General features: G+C 38.8%; 1 protein-coding gene across 2 annotated transcripts in view; it reads right to left on the bottom strand.

Annotated features, from left to right (window-relative positions):
- PLEKHA7 (pleckstrin homology domain containing A7) overlaps positions 1–13,385 on the bottom strand; it is a 162,566-nt gene extending 149,181 nt beyond the window's left edge. The window contains exons 1-3 of one of the 2 annotated variants that reach the window (XM_061380124.1): positions 13,187–13,385; positions 12,977–13,053; positions 12,749–12,806 (exon numbers count right to left, since the gene is read on the bottom strand). In XM_061380124.1, coding sequence (XP_061236108.1) covers positions 12,749–12,806; positions 12,977–13,053; positions 13,187–13,269 — 218 coding nt within the window. In that variant the 5' untranslated portion in view covers positions 13,270–13,385. The remainder of the gene's footprint in view (positions 1–12,748; positions 12,807–12,976; positions 13,054–13,186) is intronic. The other variant, XM_061380125.1, reaches the window with a different exon arrangement.
- Between the last annotated feature and the right edge of the window lie 12,937 nt (positions 13,386–26,322).

Below are 26,322 nucleotides of genomic sequence, written 5' to 3'. Positions count from 1 at the left end.
GAATAACTTCACTGTCCAAATCTGCCACGATGAGAAGCCTGCATCTTTCTTGAAGAATGGAAGCCACTATAAAAGCAATCTTAGGTAGAATGACAAAGATAAATTATAATAATATTAATTTTTAATAATTATTTTTAATAACAATTTTTAACACATAGCCTTTAAAATTCCAGGGAGAGGGAGGTGGTAGTGTTTGGCTTTTTCCTAACAGTAGATAAAGTGTCAAGACTTGCTTTCAAGACCTTTATGTGAATCAGGAGCTTTTCAAAATATATGCATACATGAAGAAGAAGTTCTTTACTGTAAGGGTGGTGAGGCACTGGAATGGGCTGCCCAGGGAAGCTGTGAATGCTCCATCCCTGGTGGTGTTTAAGACCAGGTTGGACAGAGCCTTGGGTGATATGGTTTAGTGTGAGGTGTTCCTGCCCATGGCAGGCGGGGTGGAACTTGATGGTCCTTTCCAACCCTAACTATTCTATGATTCTATGATTATTTCAATACAAACCCTTCCTATTGTATCACAAACTCTGCATTTTAACATCATCCTTGTTAATTTAACTTGCCCATAACATATTGCGATTAAGTAATTCTTGTACCTCTAAACAGTTTTCAAAAGTCTCTTTAATGCTTTAGCTTCTGGACAGGCACAGAGGAAACATTTCCTCTTCTTATCCAGCTAACTCAGTTAACAGCTATGTCAGAAGCAAAGAAAAAATACTAGGAACACACTCTGCTTTTTCTTTTTGCAATTTATCATCCACTAGGAATGGTTTTAGATTAAAACCAGCTTGAAAATAGAAAATTAAATCAAGATTAGCTACTTAAAATTATCTGAAGCACTCAAAAAAAAAAAGTATCAATTTTATCACATGCTAATAAGAGACATTTTATTTTAGCTCACTTCAGAAGTGAAATGCAAAGGGGGACCCACATATTTCCTGCCACAATGTAAGTTGCTTTGTGACCTCTAACCAGATCAACAGACATTCATTTCTGGAAACACATGTATGACATGAAATAACCACTGAAGGATTTCATATACAAAATTCAGAAAAACCCCAAAGCAAAAGCTCTTCAGTGTTTAAGCAGAGTATATCTCATAAATAGCATTTCATTTATGAAGAATAATGAAGCAGTTAAACTAATGCCAACTTTACTGACTACTTCCCCACAAAATAATAAGTTTTACCATTAGACAGAAATTGTTTTGTCTATCCCACAAGTAGTTAAAAGCTTCCAGGAAGTTTAATTTTTATCACAATAATCCATCCCTACATGGGATGTCCACATACATTTTTTGTAACTTTTGAAATAGGACTCAACATAAAGAAGGTCACAAAACAACTGAGAAACAAACACACTACCTTCAAATCAGGTGGAAAGATTGGGGCTCTCCTAACACTACTTCTCCACTCTAATTCTTTACATGGGCACTTTTCACAGACCATAGCACTCTGAATTCTTACCTTCTTCATATTTCTATTCACCTTCCTGGTAGAAAAGACACTGCAGTTTCACATATTCAGTACAAACTTCAGTAGCCAAAATAAATGGAATTTCAAGTTAATTGGCATGGAAGCTGCTGAGCTGAATAAAACACAGAAAATAACACAGTAGAATTTTAAATATATTTGCAGAGGTCTCACCAATCTGCCATATTTTTGTACTACTGCAGAATGAAGAAACCTTGTGACAGAATATTTAAGAACTTCTTTAAATCATCTGAACATAAAATCATGTTTATTTTGTATTTTCACCTACATGCTTTACAAATGCCAAAATTCACCAAGAACAGCATTTTCAGCATGTCTCACTAATTCAGTTTCATCCAAAATCTTTATACAGACCAAACAGCAGGAACAAAACCCGCTTGTTCTCATTAATGAAATTCCTAAAAGATAAGATGAAAAGAAAAAAAAGCTAATTTAGCATTCACATTCTGGGGAAAACTGACTCTTTCTGCCATACTGCATTTAGAATTCTCACAGTTTATTCATCTCATTAATAGAATGTATTGTTGTACTTCTAATCATAGAGATATTAAAAATTAATCAGAAATAAACCATTTGAAATTTTCTTTCTAAAGGAAGCAAACATTATTCACCCAGGCCATGGGGGGGGAAGGAAAAAAACAAACAAACAAACAAAAAATAGCAGGCCTATTTACAATGTACCTCATCATATTTACAGAAACCACTCAGGAAATAGCGGTAAGACAGACTAAACACTCTTCTCACCTCCCTAACCAAACAAAATTCTGTTCTGTACATCAGTAGCCACACTACTCACTACTTCGAAACACAATCTACAACTACTTTTATCTGACTACCACAGTTACACAGGAGCAGCACACTGTTAATCAGAGAGACCCCTCAAATTGCTAACTGTAGTTCCTCTATTAAGTATGGAGGAAGATGAGCTGTAAAAAATTGGGCTCCTGTAGCTCCGCTACTTTTCTGATGAGGGAAAAGTCACATTATTCGTACACAGAAACTTCAATTTTCCTCCTTGGTTTCTGTATTTAACCTACCTTAGTTATCAATACCATTTAATAGTTTATTTGCAGCTAGTTTAAGCCAATGGTTTCCAACCCTTCAACGTTACTAAATTTTACATTCTGTCTACCACTCACTCAAGAATTAAGTCTCCCCAGCATTGGCTGATACACACAGAGCTCCATCGTTCACTTGAGCCCATCGTTCACTGGAGCTCATCTCTGCAGTTTTCCAGGTACCTCATTACCCAGTTACCTCTATGCTACCAGAACCATATGTTTAAACAGTGAAATGACAAGGATTTCAGGCACAATAGCTAACTGTTGCACCTGGTCAATCAAAAAATGAAAACACCATGAACTTCCTTATAAGCAGAACTCCCGCAGCAAAAGTTGCAGAAAGAGGACATAGATTTAGGGGAAGGGGCTATTGTAACTCAGCCATAAACTTGAAACAACCTATAGTATCCAACACAAACACTGCTTCTGGCTGTAAGTCATAAAAGCAAATGCTGGTTTACTTTTGTGTCAGAAGACATTGTCTTAGACCTCAGTCATTTCAATTATCTTTCCTCCATTCTCTTCTTTCAGTATTTCCTTAGACAATTCAATAGTCTCCAAAGGCATGGAAATGCAACTCTCAAGACTTCATCTGGAGACTGTCCACCTTCCCAAACAAGACAGCATTAAGAGGAGAAAAAACAGCCAGTGACACTGGAGTGTATCTACTACACTAATTCTAACACCATGAGGAAGTAAAGATTTATCACTTCATATTTCAACTGAAAGGACTAAATACACTGTTAAAGGAGCATACCAAAGCCTAACTTGATACCTGTCATCTGTTTATTAAAAGAATTTCATTTAATGATTTCCCATGAGGCAAGTAAAAATAAGTCATTGATTTTTATTCTCCTTTTAAATATAACTGAGCTCAAGCTGCAACTCACTACATAGCTAACTGGAAAAGCAAAAGGAAAGAGGTCAGGCTATTTAAAAATTCAATACTGGGAGTAATAATATGCACAGTGTTGAAGGAATAAATCATTGCACTAACAAAGCACAAAAGTAGCATTTAAAGAACAGTGTCAACCTATGATTTGCAAGGAAGGAAATAAAAATATTTACTCAAGCCACTTGACAATATCATTGTCTCAACTGGAAAGCAAGCAACAACTTCACATTAAAAAAAATGGCACGTTCGCAAAGTGCTCACTTTAAATAAAAAATAAAAAGGATAATAAAAGGATCATGAGGTGGTAACAATAAAGATGAAGTGTGTGATAACCATCCTTTAAGAAAAAGAGTTTTCACCATTTTGCAGCTAATTTTTATTAATTTAAGTTATCCCAGGCAATTGAACATGGTTTTGAACCACCACGTCTTCCGTGGAACAACTTCCTACATCTAGATTTTGTCAGTCCTATCTCACCATGCAAACAGCTAATGTTATAACTCCTGATCTTCAGAAAAATATAAAGAAAATATTACTAATGCTGCTTGACCACTCAGTGAAAATCACATACAGTGAATCACACTCATTAGCATAGTTCTGTCTGCAGATGTGTTTAAGCATTCTGCTGAACAGATCTAAGAGATACATTATTCGAGGTATTAGTATAAGCCTTATTTCTTTTCCTTTGATCCCAAGTAGGCATTGAACTGAAGCCCTAAAAGGTTAACATGCAGAGCAGACATATAAAACACTTAAAAATTAGCCTAAAAAGACACTTACTTAAAAAAATTACATTTGCCTTTTGCACTCTGATTTATACTGCTTCATAAACAAAGTAATTCTAGTTTTTCATTTCTCTCTATTACATTAATATCGATATCCTACATTAACCAAAATGAGTCTTTCTTCTGCCTAGAAAAAGGACAGAGGAGTAACTGCAAAGAGTAAAGAACCGAGTAAACACAAAATTTAATGAAAGCTGCTGCTGAAGCATTTTTCCTGTTTGAAGGTAACTATGAAACTAAGACATTTTGAAACAATTGCAGTTTGCAGAAAGTCAGTAACTACACTTTTTCAGATTAAATAAAGTAGAAAATTAACAGCAGCTCTTCTGCTTAGTCATACTTGACAATCACAGTCTATGCAGAGCTTCTGAAAACAAAAACTACCTGCAGGTTGCAGAATCAACATGTATTTTCAAAATGCTCTGTACTCTGCTCTTAGTTAAGGATATTTGGCCTCTAGGAAGTAAATAAAATATAATAAAAGTCCTCACTTATCAAAGAATTGTAAATAAAATCTAGTAGTACTCAAATGCTTCATTTCAGTGGTGTATCCAAATCTCATTCCAGAAGCTGTGGTGGTTTTGGTTGTATTTTCTATTAAACAAAAGATAAAACCTTTAAAGATACAGATCAGCAATAAGGAAAACAAGGGTTTAAACAGAAAACTTCAGGCAGAAAAGCACATACCTACTACGTATTGGTAACAAGCTTTTACACCTGTCTAGACAGGTCTGTGACGTTCCTGCCAAATACTACATGGCAGGCAATAAAATAAAATAAAAAAAAAAGGGTTGGGCATGTTACCAGATTCTTCCTAGATTTTAACATCTTTAATTATAAATCTGCTTTTAAATTAAAAGTTCCGTTTCTAAGAACAGTATCTCAAAGCAGACTTCATAAAACTCTCTAATAATGCTGCAGGAAATGACAAATTAGAAATAAAATGAGGTTTTAGCCCCATACTTTACTGTTATCCAAGACAAAGTAATAAATAAATAAATAAACACCACAAACCAAACCATTTTTTTTTTAATAGCATATCTAGGAGGCAAAGGCAAAAGAAATTAGATCTAACAGTAAATTAGAAAGTACATTCACACTGAATAGAACTGGATGTGATATGAAGTAAATGTGACACCACATTATTCAAGCTGGCCTTTGGAGGGATGCAGCAGTACAATACTGAAGCAGTACACTTAATCTATACCAATGAAATGTAAATGTTTGAGAGGATGGCAAACTTTGATCAGTTGCAAGGTAAAAAAAGAAACCCTCATTTTAGTATAACCCCTCTGCAGCAAACACAATGATGGGAATGCAGGGCATAGAACCTGGGAGGAAAAAAAAACCAAAAACTCGTCCATGTACTTCACAGTGTGCACTTCTCTCTCACTAAAGCACTTCCTAATACTGTTTAGTCTTGCCACGCTTGCCTAGAAAAGGTAGTTTCCTTCATTATAAAATACAAAAACATCATGCATGACACATTTGCCTGTAGACAGATAATCCTTTTAGCTAGGTCCAGTTGCTAGAGTGTGTAACAGCTACTGATATATTGAAGAAGCACTAGTATTCAACAAAATGTGTAGTATTACTATCAAGATTCTGCTACCCCAAATATTTGAGATTCTCTCTATTCTGGTAGATAATGGGTAAAAAGTAAAACAAAATTAAAAGTGTTGAATAGGTTATTTCATCATCTGATGCAGTAGACTATCGCACACTTCTAAAAGCAGTCTGAAATGGAACACAATATTATTAAAATTATTTTTAAGATTATAGTAATACCTACTCAGTACAACTGTATTTATTTTTAATCTTTACACTTTAGACACATTTTCAGAAATACTAAAACCCTCACTGCAACACGCAGCTTCTTAAAACATATGCGCATGTTCACCTGTGCAAAGATTCAATGAAAGCAGAAGCTGACACTACTTTGGCAAAGAGGCTGAATGAATGACGGACAGATTCATGTTAAAGAAGCTAGAATGCATACTGAACAAAATGTGGATGCTGGCAGTTCTGAAGAACCAGTTCATACCCTTGTTTCTGTGCTACAATACATGCAAGCCACATAACCCCAACCAGAAAAAAAGAACGTTCCTCTGTTTGCCAGCCAACTTTGATTTTTATAAGTGTTCAACACTCAAAAAACACCTCAAGCTAATGGGAATTATGCTTTAAGTGTATGCTATCCTTGCTGGCCTCCAGGTAGTAAAGTTGAGTTTTCCAACACACGTATTTTGGAAGGCAAACAAGGATTCACAAACCAAGCTAAGTACTTTTTTGATGCAGCTTTTCCTTAAAAACAAACAAAACCCACCACCAACCCTTATACACTCCTCCCTCCCGCAAGGAACGCACGCAGTACTCCTCTTCATTCATATACATTGCTGAATCAAATCATGCATGGCATTTTCCTTATGCACAGTTCCAAGCTTGGTTTTCCAGAGTGCGCTCTGAAATTCAGGCAGCATGAATATACCCGTTTCCTGCATTCTGGGAGCTAAACTACAAAGTACTTCTTTTGCTGTCTGCACTCATCAGCAGTCGCTGCATGAGTACAAACTTATCAGCATTTACTTCACTCTTTACTGAGTAATCTCTCATTTTAACTGTCACCGAAAAAGTTAAACACTTAATTGTTTACACCACTTGAATGAAACAGCGCTGTTCTATTTACTCAGCAGGTCCAATATCTCCAGCTCAGTTCTGTTCACTACCCAGGAGAACACAATTTATCGAACAGGATATCTGACCAAGCCCAGAACCAGAGAATAAAGAACGAGAAATATAGAGAAATTCATATAAGCAATACTATTTACTGCTACTGTATATAGTTCTTTCTTCTCCCATTGCCCAAATGGAACACCGTCTTATGAGAAATTTAAAAATACTAACAATAAACACCAACACAGATTCATCTGCATCGTGGGAGCTTTTCTCTGGCTGCCTCATTTCCTGCCAGTGAACCAGTAGAGGCCGCTCAAGACCATCCATCGCTTCTGCAGAACTGCAGGATGGAACAGCTTCCCTACCGTCCTATTTCAACACAAAAGCCAGTTCTAGGATTTCTCCTCCACTTCTCAACTTCATATCTGCTTTTCCATCAGTATAAATTATCTCTATGAAGTCTAATCCCCTCAAGGGCAACTCCTGATTGAATTCTAGTAACCAGTCATAACCTACACATTGCTGCAGATGGTGCCCATCAAGATTTACTCAAACTAGAGCTTTACCCATTGCTGTTTAACTAGTCCAGACTTCTTTCCCTGGAAGTTTCTCCATGACATTTTGCAGCACACAAAGTCCTTTCATTTTGTCAGAGACTGTCCTCAGATTTGCTAGTGATGAAGTAAACATCTTCACTCCTGGTTGGTGAAGCTCTCATGTGGTTCCAACTACATAATTTTTATTCCACCTCAGGAACTCCACACAACTCAAACTAGTTATACACATCAACATCAAAGTGAAATATCTAACAGGCCAGTCCCTCACAGGTGGATTTCATATTGGTTCATATACTTATTTAAACACTAATTGAGAACTTTTATCCAAACATGGGTTCAGGAACCACAAAGGACATAACCCATATTGAAGATATCATGATGAAGGACATCACTACTCCTTGCAGTAGTTAAGTGTTCCAGTATCTTTTGCCTGTACAGCGATAACCATCATGGAAAAGAGAGCAAGAAAAAAACAAAAACATATTTTATGTTTACAACAGGCCACGAAACACATTAAGTAGGTAATACAGTAAGCAGTGCTTTAACCCACCTAAGCAACCACGAAAAAAGAAACAGTCCTCAATACCAAACTAGGAGTGTGGAAGACAGGAATTTCTGCAGGGCAGAAGAAACCTGTTGATTAAATTTATAAATAAGATTCTAAGACAATCTTCTTAGATAATCAAAAGGACTGAACTCAATAATCCCTTTCCCTTTAGGCTTCTGTGATTAAATAATCATCAGTCGGGTAACATCTATAGCTCACACCGGGTAATCAAAGCCCTTGTATAGTTTTCAGTGACTTAGTACTCAACGTCTGCATTTGTCATGGCAGAAACAAAGTTACAAAGGCAGGTTCAATTCAGGTGTTCTTTGCTCTTTTACTATTTCCAATTACTTGAAACACATACAACTCGTATTTTCTAAGCACAGTAAAACCTAAATAAAATAATTAAAGAATAACATTTGCAAAGAGCTAGAGACTATTGCATGAACAATGGTGATCTCATAAAAAGTTTTATTGTTGGTCATCCAATGCAAACTAAGGAAAAGGCCAACCAGGACCAAAAGAAAACTTCAGAAATAAATAACAGGTTAACTTCAGACATTTAAATGCTAATTTCCGCTTTCCTACTCTTTATTTTAGGCTACAATTTGAATGCAGTATTACCTTTGAGATGTGCAGGATTATTGCAGCATCCTAAAACAACTTCTCTAGTAGCAGTACACTTTTTTAACATACTTTAATACAAGCCAGTTAGGTATCGAATACTGGAATAACGGCTCCTTTGACATCAATACTCATCTCAATCTTTCAAAGGTGTAAGAAGGTAATAAAAGAACCATTCCAGACTTCCAAAGCTTTCCAACTTCCCTACGTCTTCTGGATGATCAGAAAAAGATAAAAAGCAATTGGAAACAAAAGCCTGCATATTCATACATGCACTGTTTTTCCATCAGTCACTATTTTTCTTGCATGTCACATCTCCTTCCCCAGAAAGAGTCTGCCAATCACTTACCACTTCACATGGGCAACCCAACTACCAGAAACAAACCAGATGAAGCATTGTCAGTTTCTCATTCAATTCCACATACGTACAGCAATAACCTTTCTACAGTGACTGGTAACATAAAGCCGTTGCCCAACAAATGCAAGATCCTTTAAAAACATCAGCAAACAAACAAACGAGATGGAAAAGAGTAAGGTAAGCTCTCCCTGGCACTCAAAATCAGAAAACACAACACCCATGATACCTTTAGACATAAAGACTTTACCAAAACTACGAAATGGACATCCAGAAAAATCAGTTTACACATTATTTATTTAATGTTTTATTTAGCGATTTTAGGATAAAAGGAAGCAATGCACTAATAGAGTTTGCCACTATCAAGAAAACTTGAAGAATAGGAAGAACAGAGAAAATCAGTCAGGAAGACATGCACGTACATATATGGGAAGAACTAGAATGTAGCTTCATAGATGGTTTCCTAATATAAATTACAATCTCAAAAGTTAAAGCAGCAAATGAAAATAAAGATGTCAGAAAGATCTGTCAGTAAACTGACAGCATTCACATGTGGTGTCAGTGTGGGTGTCTTCCCCAAACAGGAAAACAACCTAAAATGTAGAAAACTGATAAGTTTTTAGAGCCAAGAAAGCACTTTTGTTGCTTAAGAGTCTCACAACAGCTCACTCCAATGTATGATTCTGTTCACTCACACACAACAAAGATGACTCAATTTTGCAAGAGGTGTAGAGAATAACCACAGGATAATCAGACAGAGGGTCCTTTTTAAAGGCCTGGACAAAGAACACAGCTTATTTAGTTGAGCAAAACAAAACTAAGAGATGTGATTTCAGATAAACAGCTTGAGCAAATAACCAAATGGAAAATAGTCCCCCTCAAAATACAATACAGCTGCTTAACTATAGAACAGCACTAAGATACAAAAACCATTATAAACCTGAGCTCATTAATTTGGAAAGCTTCTACCACAGAAGTGGAGTTCCAACAATTTTCAAATTCACAGTATGTGGAAAGGGAAGAAAAGTGTACCTGGCTTTGATATTAAGCTTGACCAGCTTATAAATCTTTGTTTTATTATGTGATGTTTCAAGGTTGTCTGTAGTACCAAATAAAGTAATAAAGACATGGAAAATGGACACAGGATTCACTAATTTTAAGTCAAAGACAGCTCCCATCCAATGTTATAGCTAATGTTTTGATTACTGCTGTACCAGAAATCACTTATGTAAGTGGAGTTAGCCTATATAAAATGTCTGATACTGTGTCCCACATGAAATTATTTAAGATTGAAATAATTTCATTAAAGAAATAATAAATAATACTTAAAATAGAAATAAGACTTATAAGATTCATAAGGAAATTGACCAAAGAGGAAAAACTACAATAGGTTGTATTAATAGTGGAAATTATCACAAGAGAGTGGGGTTACCTGTAGCATTCCTCATGGCACTCTTCAATAAACTAGTAGCCATAGAGTGACAATGTGCTCATGAAATTTCTGTGGATGACACCAGACTGGACCAGTATAAGGAAGACTTGGTAGCTACATGGGAGAGCTCACAGGTTTGTGAGCTGGAATGCCAGAAAACTGAATAGTACAACATGTGAAATCATGCATTTAGGGACCAGTAACCTTTTCTGTAAGCTCAGAACTCATCACATGGAAACAGCATAGGAGAAAGGAACAGAGCAGTGAGGTATAGAAAGCCTCATCTAAGGATGCTGATGTTTACATGAGCACCAGGATAGCTCAATATGTTCACAGAAATAAAACTGAGAAACGCCACTAGGCTCAGAAGAAAGCCTCTGAGCTTAAAACAGAGAGGCTAGAGCAGTACTGTAGGGGAAGCACTACTGCTGAAGAGGATACTGTATCAGGTGAATCTCTGGTCTGAAGTAGCACAGATGAACAAATTTATGTTAAAAAAAAAAAAAAAAAAAAAAAGCTACTGCTCCTCACAAAACTGCTTGGCTAAAGATAGTCAAGTTTATCCAATTACTCTGTAAAATACACTCTTCATTCTTTATTGCCTTTCCTGCAGCAATCCCAGCCCAAGCTAAAGAACGCTATTACCACAAGTTATGACAATGCACCGCAAACAACTATAATTTAACAATCAGAAATTTGAAGTTTCATAACTGCCTGACAAACAAGGCATGAGAATGGTCTTCCAAATAGAGCAGCTGGGAAAAGGCATCTAAGCTGTTCTAAAACTGCACTAGTAAGCTTCTGGAAAGGATAGAAAATCACATAGATGTATTCCTATGAAGAAAAGAAGTTTGTATTGCTGTACCTGTCTAAAGGATCTGTTTACACCACATTTACAGACCCCTACAGTTATCTTAATAGAGATTTCCACTGGCCACCTATGGAATCAGAAGAATATTCTATTCCTTTCTTTCAACAGGCTGGCCACTTTTAAAGGGTGGATGCTGCAAGTGGCATTCAACTGCTCTCCAATGCCTTGCTGTTATCTCCTATTCACAAATTGAGGGCTAAACTAACTGCCCAGACCAGCACTGTAAGGAATTTTCTAGCTCTGCCAAAGAGGGACTGACTACCATTTTTGTCCTTCGTAGGGAAAAAAAAACCCAACATTCTAGAAACATGGGCAATTTTATTTAATAAACATCCTACCATGTGAGGTTATTAATGATGTTTTCCTTCACCTAGCCCAGTATGGTTTTGAAGTTTGATCTTTACTAAAAACCTCAAGTTCATCAAAGTTTTTGGAGTACGCTCTGCAGGCATTTCAAAAGCAGACATCTGCAAGACAGCTGTCAGCAGTTATAGGGGACTATACCTGGGTTAACTGCTCCAGTTCTTCACTGAAGCAATAATATAGACTGTTTCCCAGTCCTTTTCTGTCAGTTTCATTGAATTTGCCATGCACTCAGATTTCCAAAGGAAAACACAAAAACCTCATAACTGACACACAACTCCATATTCAGGATGCAACAGTTTTACTGATTTGATTAAACCTCTACTGTTACATCAGTGCTAACATCTGTAAAAGCCTTATATATGCAATGTGTGAAAGAAGATCTTTTAATTATCCTATTTTACTGCAAGTTGCTTGCATCTCATAGAATAAAAGAGCCTTAAATAGGCAGCACATCTCCAGTTTTTAACCGTTCTCTGAATAAGATATGCGACATGAAAGATGCGGTGGCCACCACCAGCTCAGGCAAGTCAACTCCATGTGTTCAGCCGTGTCTGTTAAGAAACACTGAAAAAGCTTTTTGCTTGCAAAACTTCCCAGTGCTGTAACCACAGCCACGAGCCATTGAAAAACAAAACCCAAAACCAATCATCCACCTTTGACCACGACCCGCGCTCAGCAACGCGTAGCTCCACCTGCCACAAACCGCACTTTAAATACCAGGAAGAGAGAAAGGGGGAAGGGGGGGATAAACCAATAGCACAAAAAACGCCAGCAAACTGAAGAGCCGCCTCCAGGGGAACCTGTTGCTAGCCACTGCGAGAGCGCAGCAGCCAGGGGATCCACACATCCCTCCGCTCTCCGCAGCCAACTTTCCCCATCCGCCGCCGAACCCGCGCGCCCACCGCGATGTCACTTTCCCTCGCGTTAATCATTAATGAAACCGGCGGACGTGCCGGGTTGGGGGGCACAAGGGGGAACGGAAGCGGCGCGGCGTTTGAGGCGTCCCCGCGGGCGGGCCGGGGCCGCGCCGCCAGCGCCCCGCGCCATCGAGTGCCGGAGGACGGCGCGGGGCAGGGCAGTACTCACTCGATGAAGTAGCTGGCGCCCTCCTCCGAGAAGCCCTCCTCCCATCCACGGGGCAGGTCTGCAAGGCAGCAGGGAGAGGGAGAGAGAGAAAGAAAGAAAGCGGGGAAGGACGGGTGAGAACTTCGCCCGCGGCCCCGAGGTGCCTCGCTGACCGCGGGGAGGGAGGTGAGGAGGGCGAGCGGAGCAGCCGTTAGCGGTACAACCCTCCCGCCGTCCCCCGGCACCCACCTGAGCGGATCATGTGGCCGGAGTTGACGGGCTCCCCGGTGCGAGGATGCAGCCAGGTGGTGGTGCGGGTCAGGTCGCTGGGAGGGAGAAGCGGAAAACATGCACCTGTTAGTGCCTGCGTGCGGCCCCTGGCCGGCCGGGCGGGAGGGAGGGAGAAAGGCGAGGGGGAAGCGGCGGGAGCAGGGCCACCCCCTACCCCTTCCCCCTTACTCGATGAAGAAGACTCTCCCGTCCTTGCAGACGCCGTAGGACCAGTGCTCAGGTAGAGTGTCCCGCCCCACCGTCGCCGCCATGTTCGCCGTGCGCGCAGCCAGCCAGCCGGCCGGGGAGGGAGTGCGGGCGGGCTGGCGGCCGGAGCTCGGCGCCCAGCGCCCGGCTCTGCTCGGCAGCGCCACCGCGGCTGCTGGAGGCGCGGCGCCCCGGCGCGGGTGAGGGGCGACACCTCCCGCCCCTCAGGAGACCGGCGCCTGCCCCGGGGAGCCCGCAGGGGCGGGAGCTTGAGGTGACGCCGGCAGCTTTGTCCGCCGCTGCCCAGCACTCGACCGCCCGCCCTGGCCAAGTCCCGCCAAGGGCTGTTGGCCTCGTTCCCCTCCCGCTCGCCCGGGAGAAACGCAGAGGCCCCGCGGCCGCCCCCGAGCCGCAGGACACCGAGTGAGAGGTAGGGACAGGCCGGGTGGGAAGCGAGCAGCGTACCGCTTGGGAGAGAGCGGCTGCAGGGTCCGGCGGGGAAGGTGCACATCCTTAGGGACGCTCTTCGCTGCACGAAGAGGCAGGGTGAATCTCCTGCTCTAGCTGCTGTCCAGGAGGTGTCAAAAGGGAGGATAAGTACAGGTGTTTTAGTGGCTTGATTTCTACCGTGTCCCGGGATACACTCTCGCAAGTGGTGGAAGGTGAGGAGGGAAAGACCGTTTGGACTTTGAACCTCAGGTACAGGGGACAATTGCTGTCAAGGTTAACAGATAGCAAAGAGTCAGTAACAGGTAGTTAACAAAGTAGAGCTGTCGCTGGTATCACAAGGGACCTGTGCCAATCCCTATGTTCATCAATGACCTGGAAAAGGAGGAAATGGTAACATGAGAAAACCTGCTAGGTGAATTGAAGTTACACATTACTCTCTCCCAGCTCAGATCTGTGGCATTAGGTATCTACTGGTGCTTGTACAGCTGCACAAGGGACAGAGGTGGGTGCCTCAGGCAAAGCTGAGGTTACTTGGGAATACGCAGTAGGGACAGAGTGGATGGGACAGGCACAGGGTGCTATGGCTGTGCTGCCACACAGCAGAGCCTTAATGCTTCTTCCTCTAGTCCTCTGTGCCAGCCAGTGGGGAATGGCGAGTCCCAGCCTGTGCCTTGGCTTGGCAGGAGTGGTAACTGCAGCAGGAGAGAGGGACTGTGCAAGCCAAGAGCATCAGGGTTGGGAAGTCTGCACCTGTTTCTTCCAATGAAAAAAATAGGAAGCAAGGAAATGGGGTGTTTGCTAGCTTGGGATAGGAGGGTAGTGTTAAACAGAGGAAAAACAGGCTGCAAGGGGGGGTGGGAAAGGACAGATGAGCTTGACTAGAGCACAAGAGTAACAGAAAATAGAGAACAACTGAGGGCATGGCTGTGCAGGAGACTGAGAACTGATGCAGTAGGGAGGGTGTAAGGGGGGAGAGTGCTGCAGTACAGTGAAAATAATACTTGTATGCTTTTCCTTCTAAATAACTGAAAGGCATCATCATAAGAAATTAGGAGGCAAGAAAAACAGCAATGGGAAGAGAGAGGACTTCGGTCTATTTCACAGGAGTTTCAGACAACATGCAGGCTGGCACTGTGTGGCTCTACTTTTTTGGCCACTGTTGGAGAAGGTGACACTACTACACTAAGACTGGTCATTACTATGGGACATCTTACAGGCTACATGTTCAAAAGAGGTTTGATTTCAATTGCACATAAGAAAGCATGGAATTAAAATCAAGAGCTTGGTGAGGGTTTTGTTAAAGTCCAGCAGAGTCTTACACCTGCAGATCTGCTGCTGAGTTCTGTGGACTAATTTCCCTGACATTACACCATCAAAAATTCTTCAATATGATCATCTTCCAACAATTCCCAGAATTTTATGCACAATTAAAAAGCAGGATTGTCTTCTAGTCCTTTATCCTAGAGTCAAATTTTTTATAAAAACTTCTAAAATTAAAACTGTTCTGCTGCTTTTCTTTAAAACCCCAACAATTTTGAGTCATTCTGGTAATGTGATTAGATGTGTGTTATCACAGAACCTGCAATAAGGGCAGTTCTCATGCAATTATGAAGTGAATCAAATACAAGCTCCTTAGTGTCATTGTGCATTTAAATATGTGCAGAAGAGAAAGACAAATTATCTCATAGCAGAGATGCTATGAAGCAAGTCTTTCATGCTCTGTCAGCTGCATGAACTCATCGAAGTTAGCTTGTAACTGCACTACCCTTTGACCACTAGACCGCTGTGGCAAGATAGGGTTCTCCACTTATAGAGAATAGTAGCTTAATTGAATAAACATTATTGTGTTGTGGATTTCGGCTCCTAAAAGCATCTGTACCAGATTAAATTAAATGTTTATCTCTGTCTCAAATCTCAATAAGAGCAGGTGCCAGGAAAGGACCCAAGAGCCGGACAATTATATGTAACTCCCCAGCTTCTTCATTAACTCTAGTGTCTACATCTGGTGCTTGCCTTCAGAAGCTGTGAGCTAAGAAAACTCTTGAACAGCATGTTGTTTCCATATGTAACCCCTATTGGATCTCTTCAGTGAACCTGTCCAGACTAGAACCCATATAACTTCTATCATCCAAAATAGCCACTAGCAAAGTGTCCCTAATACTCATCTTACCTGAATCACCTCCTTCTGTTTGTTTTGAACTGAGCTCCTATTTCATTGATTCTACTCAGTTCTTGCAGTGAAAGAGAGTGGTCATCTAGTTCAAACCTGCAGGATCAGCATTGATTTTAGACCAGGCGGCCCAGCCCTTTGTCCAGATAAGGGTCTGAAAACCTCCAAGGATGGAAATTCCATAGTCTGTCTTAGCAATTCATTCCCATGTTCTTGTGGTGAAAATACTTTCATTACATCAAGTTAGAAGCTCTCTGTCTCAATTTATCACCCTTGTATGACCAAATCTTGAGTTGATGTATCATGATGCCTGCAGCATTACACGTTATCACATACACGTTAATTTCAGATAAATCCATTATTGAAAAAGCATGTTTTATTACAGTAATTTGCAGAACTCTATTCTAAAATTAAAACCAAGATGAAAACTTACTTTAAATTCATCAAAGTTCACAACCTGACTTGTGTTGGGCTCATCCAGAGGTAGGTCTGTGATTTAAAGCCCTGGTGGAAGACTGCCTCCAGGCATCAATCATTAGTAAAATTACCAGATTCTTCTGGGTTTGGTGTCAGTGTTGTCCGTCTGCGTCCCCTCCCCCCATACAGCTAGTGCTCAAGCTCTGGTTCCAGTCCTCCCTGGCTAACCTCAGATACTTCTATTTTCTATTACATAGCATTCATTGCTTTCTAGAGGCACTGGAACAAGCTATTCGGGGTTAAATTAGGAGTTTCAGGTCACAATATCAGGAATTCAGCTAACGGAAGTGAAATATGCTATTCAACTTGATTAAACGTCTAATAAAACAAGGAGATTTGAGGCTCTTTGTTGATAACTGGGTAGTTCAAGGAGACATGCTGAGGTCTCTGAATACTGCAAGTGTGAACCCACATTTGGCAGCTTTATATGAATGCATTACTAGTGTTACTTGCTCTGCCTGCGTTCCCTGGGAGCACTGTTTTGGATTACCTCATTAAGTTTCTTCTGCCTTGGGAGAACAGTGATCTATTTTAAAGTATACCAAAATCTGTATCTACACTTTGCTATTTCCAGAATAAAATCAAACAACTAATATGAACATCCTTTCTACCTCATCCCTTTTTTTTATCTTCAGCCTTTACAACACAGCTTCACCCTGTCAGTGCCAACATCCAATCCTTCTCATTTCTTTCTTTTTCCGTTTTACCGCACACATCACCACTCCCTGTCCCGTTCAGATCCACGTGTTTCCCTGTACTTTTTCAAGCTTTCATATGCTATAAGTTTTCAATAAAACATAGAATAGGAATCTGGAAATTAGATTTTATATAAGAATCTCCAACAACAACAAAAAAAACCTGATGTATAATTTCCATCAGTCACAATGAGATCCCATATTCAGGAGGTTACAGAATCACAGCTGGATTTCAGGCTGCTGTGTACTCTAATGATCTAATTCCTATTTTTCAGAGAATTGGATATAATTGAATTTGATGGTATTCGAGGTCAAAAGCTGCTGCTGTTTCAGGAAACTGAAGTGAGACATAAAGCATACAAAAGCATATATATGCTAGCTATGACTTTTTCATCATGGCCTGTACATTTTTTAAAGGACAAGCATAATCTATAAAAGGTGCAATGCCAGACAGAGGCAGAACCGTTGAGAAGCAATTAATCTGAATTATTAAATCCCAGTTAAGAAGGCTCATAATCCATAACATGAAATATGTAATATGCCTTTTAGCCTAATTTATCAACTCTGCTCAGAACAGCTGAGAATTAAAATATCAAAAGGTTTCACAGACAATTTAATTTGCAATACAATTTCAAAGCAATTTGGCCAATTCTTTTTCTGTTTACACTCAAAATATAGGTTGTGCAACTGAATTGTTCATCAAGATTGTGCAGTGAGGTTCACATCTAGCAGTAGCAAGGGCTTAAGAGACCAGAAATCAAGATAGAAGAATATGATGATCAGGCAATAAGGGAGATATGAAAGACATCTTGGAGAAATTAGGGAAATCCGCATTCCAGGAAAATTTCTGATGCCATTTCTCCAAAACTGGAATATTTTTTCAGATTTAAATTTGGGGGGGGGGAGCTTCACAAAGGAATAACTATGGTGTATTTGTTCAAATTAGGGAAAACAGCTTTCATTGTTGAACTTTCAAACAGCATGGGAAAAAGCCATCTCAAGAGGATGGTATTAATGATTCCACAAGCAGCATAATAAGAATAATAGATTCCTTTGTCCCTGGGTAACTCAAGGAGACATGCTGAGGTCCCAAACTGCTGCAAGTGTGAACCCTCAAAAATGGTAGACTTCAGCCACTTAGGACATATCTGGGTAGCTTCTCTTTGAAAGGAATTATAAAGAACAAAAGACAATATATGTAATTGATTACCTAATGTCAGTATTTCAGTGCAGAATAAAAATATTAGTGATATCAAGAGAACACTTCAGTAACCTGAAAAAACAAAAAATGGTCATGAAAGGTAGAGCCACTGTCATGCTGTAGGATGAAGGAACACTTGCAGAAAGTGATCCAATATACAGAAAGACTTTTTTTCCAGTCTGAGATCCAGAAATTGTTTACAAAAAGAAGAGGGCAAATTAAAAATACTCAAGTCAAAGAAAATTAAATATTACCTTACTTAGTAGGGAAAGCAAACAATATAACAAAAAGATGATTATTGTATTCCTTCATAATGAAAATATAGTTGATGATGGGTTTTAATACATACCCATCAATTTTATTCCATGTTTGTTTATTTCAGGATGAGTAGATATCAGCTTGATTTATGCCAAGATAAAGTTGAAGATAGATACTACATAAAAATTTTCCTAAATGTAAGTAGCACTAAAACAGGAAGTAAGTAGAAATGAGTCCACAAAAAACTTCTGTCAGGGAGATTCTAAGTATACTTATTTTATCTCAGATCAGGAGCTATGAAGAGATGATCTCACAAGATCTCTTTTCACCTAGGTTTCTTTGAAAATAAAAACTGATTCAAAATGTTAAGGTTTTCAGAAATAGGTGGACATCAAAAATTGTCATCACCTGCTACCTACTAAAAAGCATCAGTATCAAGTGACTATCTAGCTTACAGAAAGAATACTTGGCATACATTTTAATTAGAAGTTCCCTATTATTTACAAGAGGAAGGACAATCCTTTGTGTAGTTAAGAAAGATAAGCAACTTGCAGAATGGTACTACTGATGACGTAACTAAATACAGAGCACATGCTCCTTTCTTATCTGGAATGCTTTCAATTGAACCCCACAACCCACAGAAGTCAGGAGAGCTAGACACAAGCAAAGGCAAGACTCACGAGATAGGTGCAAAAGTTAAGCAAACCATATCATCAAGATATCACCCACTTCCAGGATAAATACTTTCCAGGGCAGGATTAATAAGTATTGCTTGCAATGCCAAATAAATCTTGAATAGAACAGGAAAGGTACTGTCACCAATAGACTGTGCTCTATATTTTTATAAGCACTGACATTAAATGAAACATCTTTTGCATTCTGTGCACAGGGTGATTTGTGCCATTGGGAAAGTAAGTGATGGCAAATTTTAGCTAAAATAAGATTTTTAGACCCTGTTTTCTTTGCAATAGACTGAGATGTTTCCCTAAATTTCCATGGGAATAGTGTCAGGCAATAGAATTTTATGACTACCAGAACATAAATATAGCTCATGAAGTAAGAAGGATTAAATAATAGTAAATCTATTGCAAGGGAATTCTAAATACAGAAAAAGGTATTATTCATTATCCTGGCCACTGGAAAGAATATGAACAACTTCAAACTGTATCCACAGTTCCTCTGAGGAAGATATGGAGCATGGCAGATATTGTACAAGAATAGTTTTCAGGCTCACTGTAACTCTATGCAGTATGATCTGATGGCTGCACACATGGATCAGCCAAGACTGTAACACTGTTGAGCAAGACAGATGGGAAAATTACACTGAGAAGGCAACACTCGTGCAGTGTAACAAATCCAAACTTCTCCTTCCAGAACCTGCTCAACTCTCCCAGGAGTAAGAAAAATGGTAATTATCTTTAGTTAAAAGGTTTTCTTTTCCAAATCACTGTCAGTATTTAAAAGTATTTTCATGCTGAAAGAATCTTTTGTAGAACGCAGAAGATAGCTTCAAAACAGTTGTATTTTCCTTACAGATCACCTTCATTTTTTAAGATATCCTACTGATTTTACCTTTCAGATGTTTATATCTGAATATATCCAATTACCTTTCTCACCTGAATCTCCTATTGCCCAAAAGATTTCTATTTCAGGAATCAAGTTAAGCTTGTGCCCTGAAATTCACAAAGACGCATGCAAAAGCAAAAATAAATGAATACGTTTCCTAATGACTATGTCAATTTACAATTTTCTGTCACACCAGCTTTTATGATTGCTATATTTAACAAAATCCTGTCACTGCTTCTCTTCATTTTCTCTCGTTTGCATTTCACCAAGTCCCAATAATTTACATACCTAACACCTAGAATCCTTGTACTAAGGTATATTTTGTAATCAATAATTAAATAACAAATAATCATAATTTTGTCATGACACGATGCCTTAGCATTCTAAACACAAGTGGCAATAGTTAAATGTCTGCACAGTGTTCAAGATATTTGTAGAAGGGAGAAACACAGAAGAACAACTACATGCCAATTACAGGATAATTTCCAGAAATTTAACTAAGATTTTTATAATGAACAGTTAAGAGGGTTTTTCTTACTTTTTGGCAAAGAACACTGTAGGCCTGGCAGCACTGAGAAACCCTCAGCTCTTCAACATTTATGTACATGTGACTATCAACATTTGGTTTGTTTTAAAGCAGACATGTGGTGTTCCTTGTTTATGAACACAAATAGGGTCAATGTCATCCCATGGCCATGGGCACCTGAGCATGAAGAGGAGAACCTTTTTTAAGAAATGAGACAAATGGAAAGATGAAAATTTCTGACCTGTAACACTAAAAGCTTTGATTTTTTAAATCAAACTGTTGGATTCTCCGAGGTTTCCTCAATGATTATGACTCTGCTAACATAAGATACCTCACTTCTGTATTCCCATCAAAGCTTTTTTCCCCAGCTTTGAGTCCCCTATTCTGTATAATAGACTATGACTGGCATTATCCTTTTCCAGCAGCTCTGTTACCATATTTGCTTTTTTTTTTTTTTTTCCTCCAACTGCATACCTCACTCAGGGCAAGCAGAATGTCACATATTCCCAGTAATCCTCATTACATTCTAAAGAATTCAGTATCTAGGCTCCTCCTGAATTTTTTTCCTTGTTTGCTTTGCAAGATGCCAAACTTCACCCTGGAATCCCTTTAATAACTGTACCCACACAAAACTCCAGACAAGATTCAATTTTAGCATCTTCTGCCATGTCTTTCCAGAGGCATTATTTTCCAAGCAAGCTTATAACTCACCAAGGTCTCAGCCCTCTTCTTAAATAATCTTTGCCAGTCAGAACAATCACTTCCCACCATGGTCTCCAAGACCATCTTTCAAAGACCTCTTTGCAGGAGAACCTAAGATTTTGGTTATCTGCTTGTCTCCAGAAGGAGGTAACTGAGGGTTAACCAGGCTCTTTGATTTTTCTGGTAATATTAAGTGTACATACCTTATGGCAGGTTTTCCAGTATCCTACTTCTTTCTGGTTTCTTCCTGCTTTCTGTTACAACCCTAGCAAGTATGCCCTCTTGCCAATCCTCCACTCTGGTTTTGTCTTTCCATATGCTGGACTCAGGTCCTTCCCCGGTTTTCCAGTATCCTGCTACATATCTGTACCCCGTCCACTCCTGGCTTTGATGGTTTGCAACAGCAATCAGTCTGTTTCCAAAGGCAATGTGATAAAGCATCCGTTTGTGAGCATGACAGAGCCAGTAGCTATAGTAACGGAAAGGCATACGTTAAACGAAATCGGAAACAAAAAAAATCCGAGAGGTATCGTTCATCTTTTCCCCATCCCCAAATATTGCAGGGTTCCATAAATACCTGCCTGCATATCTTCACCTGATTGTATCTTCCCCCTAGCCCAAAACAGGGTGAAATATAAATAAAACTTTATTTTGCCTGATTTAAGGAGGAAAATAAATAAATAGTCACACACAACAAAACTGCGACCCAGTTCATTGTTGCACAAACTGGAGAGCAATTTCTAATAATCCAAAATAGGACAGGTAACTTTCAAAACATAGAGCCCTCTGCAAACTCTTGAGAAGAACTCTTGACTCTGGACTGAGTTAAGGTATTGAAGAAAAGATGCCTTTTCTAACCTTCATGTATTCTTCACCTCTAGAGCCTGTGTAGGTGGACTTCCACAAAGAAGACCAAAATAGGCTCAGTGCCTCACCTTACTTTGCCACTAAAAAGGTCAGGGTACAAAACATAGTTCAGTAATTTAATGCTGATATGTGTGTCACACCTTTTTATTCCTGCTTTTTAAAATACACATGTTGAAATTGATAAGCAATACAGACTCAATTTGTACTAAAAAGATGTCAATTGAGCTTAATCATTTTATAGACATTTTAAAAAATGAAACCTTCATTTACTGCTGTAGTACCTTTCAAAAAATTATTCTTTCTTATTTGAGACTTCCTTTTGTAGGTCTATTCCATCTAACTTTCAAATATATAAAAATTTGTTACTATTCATAATAGAACCCACCTGAAATAGACTTCCTTTTAATCAGTGAAGCAAGTAACCACACAATAAAAGACAATTATGTATTTCAGCAAGTTATATCCTGATATTAATCAAACTGTAATATTGTTATACCTGATTCAGTTTTGTATATTGTCATTTCTCCATTGTTACTGATTAATGGTTGGAACTCTCTAAGGTTGATATAAAACATCGTTATAAATAACTTAAATTATTTAGATACCTAATATATGTGACCTCTACAAATTATGAATTATATCCCACTTCTTAATTACAGACTCCTTTGAAATCTAATTTAAATAGTAGCTAAGCAGATTAAATACAAATAAAGAACAAAAGCAAGGCAATTTGCAAAATGATAATTTGGTAGGTTTTTCTCAGCACTGTATAGTTTTTCCACAGACTTTGTGAAGTATCGTCTTTCATCTTTCTCAATAACTTATTAGATCACTGTAATATGGATTTACAAATTGATTCATTCAGTTTCAATGTCAATCATAACATGAAAACTTAATAAAAAAAACCTGCTAATTGTTCTTCAGAGGCTTAACAGTAATTACTCCCATATCATCTCAGGCTTTCACACATTCTGTTTTTCAAACATAACAACTGTATGATACTTTTGGGCACTGCATACTTCTCAAATCACTATTTCATTCACTGAGATGCTGATGGCTGCCTTAACAACATATCACATAGGGGTTACACTTGATAAAATGGGAACTGTATTTTGTCAACAACAATTATGTGGGTGTTTTGCTCATTTCCTGCTATAGCTGTCCCATGGCAACAGTATAAAAGCAGTACTCATCTTTCAAGTACATAAATGACTCTTTAGATGACATGTTTCTGGCTCAGGTTTGACAAAGGCATGGTGAAAACGAAGACTTTTTTGAGAAATTATCACAACTACTTCCATCAGATGCAAATCTGTAGGGAATGTGCTAATTCCTGAGTGGAGGGTGCAGCTTTGCTGTAGTAGTAGCAGTGGTGGCCTGAGACTTTTCCAGAGACTGATAACGCGCTAGATTTTTCACTTCAGTACCCTTCTCTACACTTGCTGGTAGATTTCCCAAGAAATGCCTCAACCAAAGGTTGTTACTCCAATTAACGCTGTTTTGGGGTTGTTGCTGCTAAAGCAAATCAGATTAAATCATGTTTAAAATTCCACTTTTTATCAGCATTACATCCTCTGGAGTAATATTGATGGTATTGATGATGATATTGTCATGTAAAATCTGGAAAATAATTAGTTTGGTAGATGAGCTTTAACATTTTCAGTTGTAGCTGAGTTGAGAATATTTACTTTTTGAAGAGTATGTTGTTGCTTGTGATCAAGATGAACAGGTATTGTACATACAGTTCATAAAGCAGCTACAAGTTGAGTTAGGATATTGCAAGCTTTCACCCTGGGCTTTATGAACATGTAAGTTACAATGCAGTAAGACCTGATGGCAGGATCAAGTGCACCTAGAACGCTGGCCATTCAAATGTTAGCTTCATGGAGATAAGTAGCAAAAAATATACTGTTTTTTACTATGAGCACCCCAACTAAACTTGTTTCATTTAAGATGATGCTAATGTAACAAGAGACATCTGTAGATTAACAAAGTGGATCAGATTCAGGATGGATTTTTAGAAAAAAACATGACAACCCACCATATGTCCCTGGAAGCATCCTTTTTTCTTGTTTCAGGATTCTAGAGAGATTTTAAGAACAAAATGCAGCACTAGCCAAGTGTGAGATATGTAGTTACATGTAAGATACATGTACTTAAGATATGTCTATAATAGAATTCAGTTGCCTTTTGGCACTAGGGGAAAGAAACAGGTGACATACAATGACAAGCTGTATATTGGTGTCTTGACAAAGCCCAGAGTGCTGGAATATCGAGAGTGAATCTTATGCTAGCCACATATGAATTGTCTTTTGTATTGTCACATGGATGTAAAGGAAACTACGAGTGTTTGCTATCAGCATCTGATTAACCACTGAATTCTAACCATAGTTTTGAAACAAAGAACAATTTTATTTGATGCCAGCCATTGTCCGTAGCCGTGCAACAGCATAGTTTCCATTAGAGGAGGATGAATTTTAATTCTGATAAGACATGGGGATGAAATGTTAACTTAAGCCAAATGAATATTCATATAGGAAAGTGAAAATAGGTGTCAAGGACTTGCTGCACTTAAGTCCTTTGTTACATGAAAACTGTGCACCATTTGACAAAACAACACCGTTTCTAATGATTACTTTCCCCATATAACTTATTCATCTATTCCAGAGCAGTGCTTCGAGGCTTAATGAGTATTTGTAAAGCTCTAGCTGAAATGCACTCCTTAAATGCAAAATATTATACCATTTACAATGAATGAAGTAGTGTAGGTTACTGGTTCAAAAAAGCCCCTAAAGCTCATCAACATGTGCATTTGAAGGGTGTATTACTTCACCAGGTAGGAAAGCTCTCTGTTAATGTCCTATCCAAGTTGAAGGGCTAAGTGTGCTTCCTGCCCACTGAATCCACTTTAAAGTGCAGACAGAAAGGAAAAGTTATGTAATTTTGTCTCTTCTCTTATTTTCACCCCTTTTCACCCTTATTTTCCCCGTATGGGGCAATCCTACATATCTCAGAGAACTTCTCAGAGAATAAACAACTTTAAGTAGCAATAGTGCTCCCTTTGGAAATAGCTCTTCTTCATTTCTAAAAAATGATACATCCTGTGAGTTCAGGCATTTTATCACCATCACTAACGTCAAGAAGAGAGCACTGGAACACCAGGAGAGTTGAGCTCTTTAAGCCCATCTCTACCACCTTGGGATGCTACTGAAGTCAACTTCTGTTCCTTACATGACCATATTTCTCCTTGGAAGGTCAGCTTTCCAAAATACAGGTTTTTGAAATGGACTTCTACCAGCAGAAGTGACACACAAGCTGATCTCATGTTTCTATGTGCTATCTGCTTCACAATGGATTCTCTTGCCCATTGTTGCAGTACCATTGCATCTGTTAAAGATGCTGTATGCCTTTTTAGTGGTTAAATTTCTATTTGAAAAAAAAAATGAGATTCCCCCAAATGGTTATTTTCTTAAACTCTTTTTTTCATTATTTGTACACTATGACAGCTGCATTATCTCTAATGATAAAAACCAATATAACACTAGCCATGGTGAAGAATAGATCCGTTAATTCTAAAGTGGCTGTTGCTTTTCTCACACATGGTTTATGCTGCATCTTGGGACACAAGAGAAGGCACAGTTTCTTTTGTATGCATCAATGCCAATATGCCAACAAAATCTAAAGCTGTCAGTGGTTCATGGAAGCCTCATGGACAGAGGATACAAATTATTATTACATTCCTTTTATTAAATAGCCAGCTTTGAAGTTTAATGTCATTTTTCCTCACTAGCCAGCATTGTAACTAGTTTGGCTAAAATGTAATCTAATACCCAGAAGTCAGCCTGCATTCTGTTGGGAAGGAAAAGCAAGAATTAGCAAAAATACTGCCCAGGAGAAACATGGCTGGAATTCAAGATTATACCAGTTTCCTTAGCACTACTATATATGCAGATAATATTTATAGAAACGAGCATCTATCAGAAGGAGGCATTATGTTAATTAAAATGTGCTGTAGCCTAAGATTACAGTTTATTAATTCCTGTTTGCAAGAAGGTCATGTCTAATGATTTCCTCTTGGAGTTACTGGTTTTTGCAATTGGACCATTAAGGATCTGGATTCTTATTCTACTTGTGAAGTTATTTGGATCCTTGCAAACACAAGTGCCAATTCCTTGATCTTTCAGTGTTCTTTCTAAATTATTGCCC

This window comes from Neopsephotus bourkii, unplaced genomic scaffold (assembly GCF_033783945.1).
Source record: "Neopsephotus bourkii isolate Nb327-2 ecotype Australia unplaced genomic scaffold, CSIRO-AGI_Nbou_v1 NB_1792, whole genome shotgun sequence".
Lineage (NCBI taxonomy): Eukaryota > Metazoa > Chordata > Aves > Psittaciformes > Psittacidae > Neopsephotus > Neopsephotus bourkii.
The sequence above is the reverse complement of the archived record's forward strand: the minus strand, read 5'-3'. Positions and strand labels throughout refer to the sequence as shown.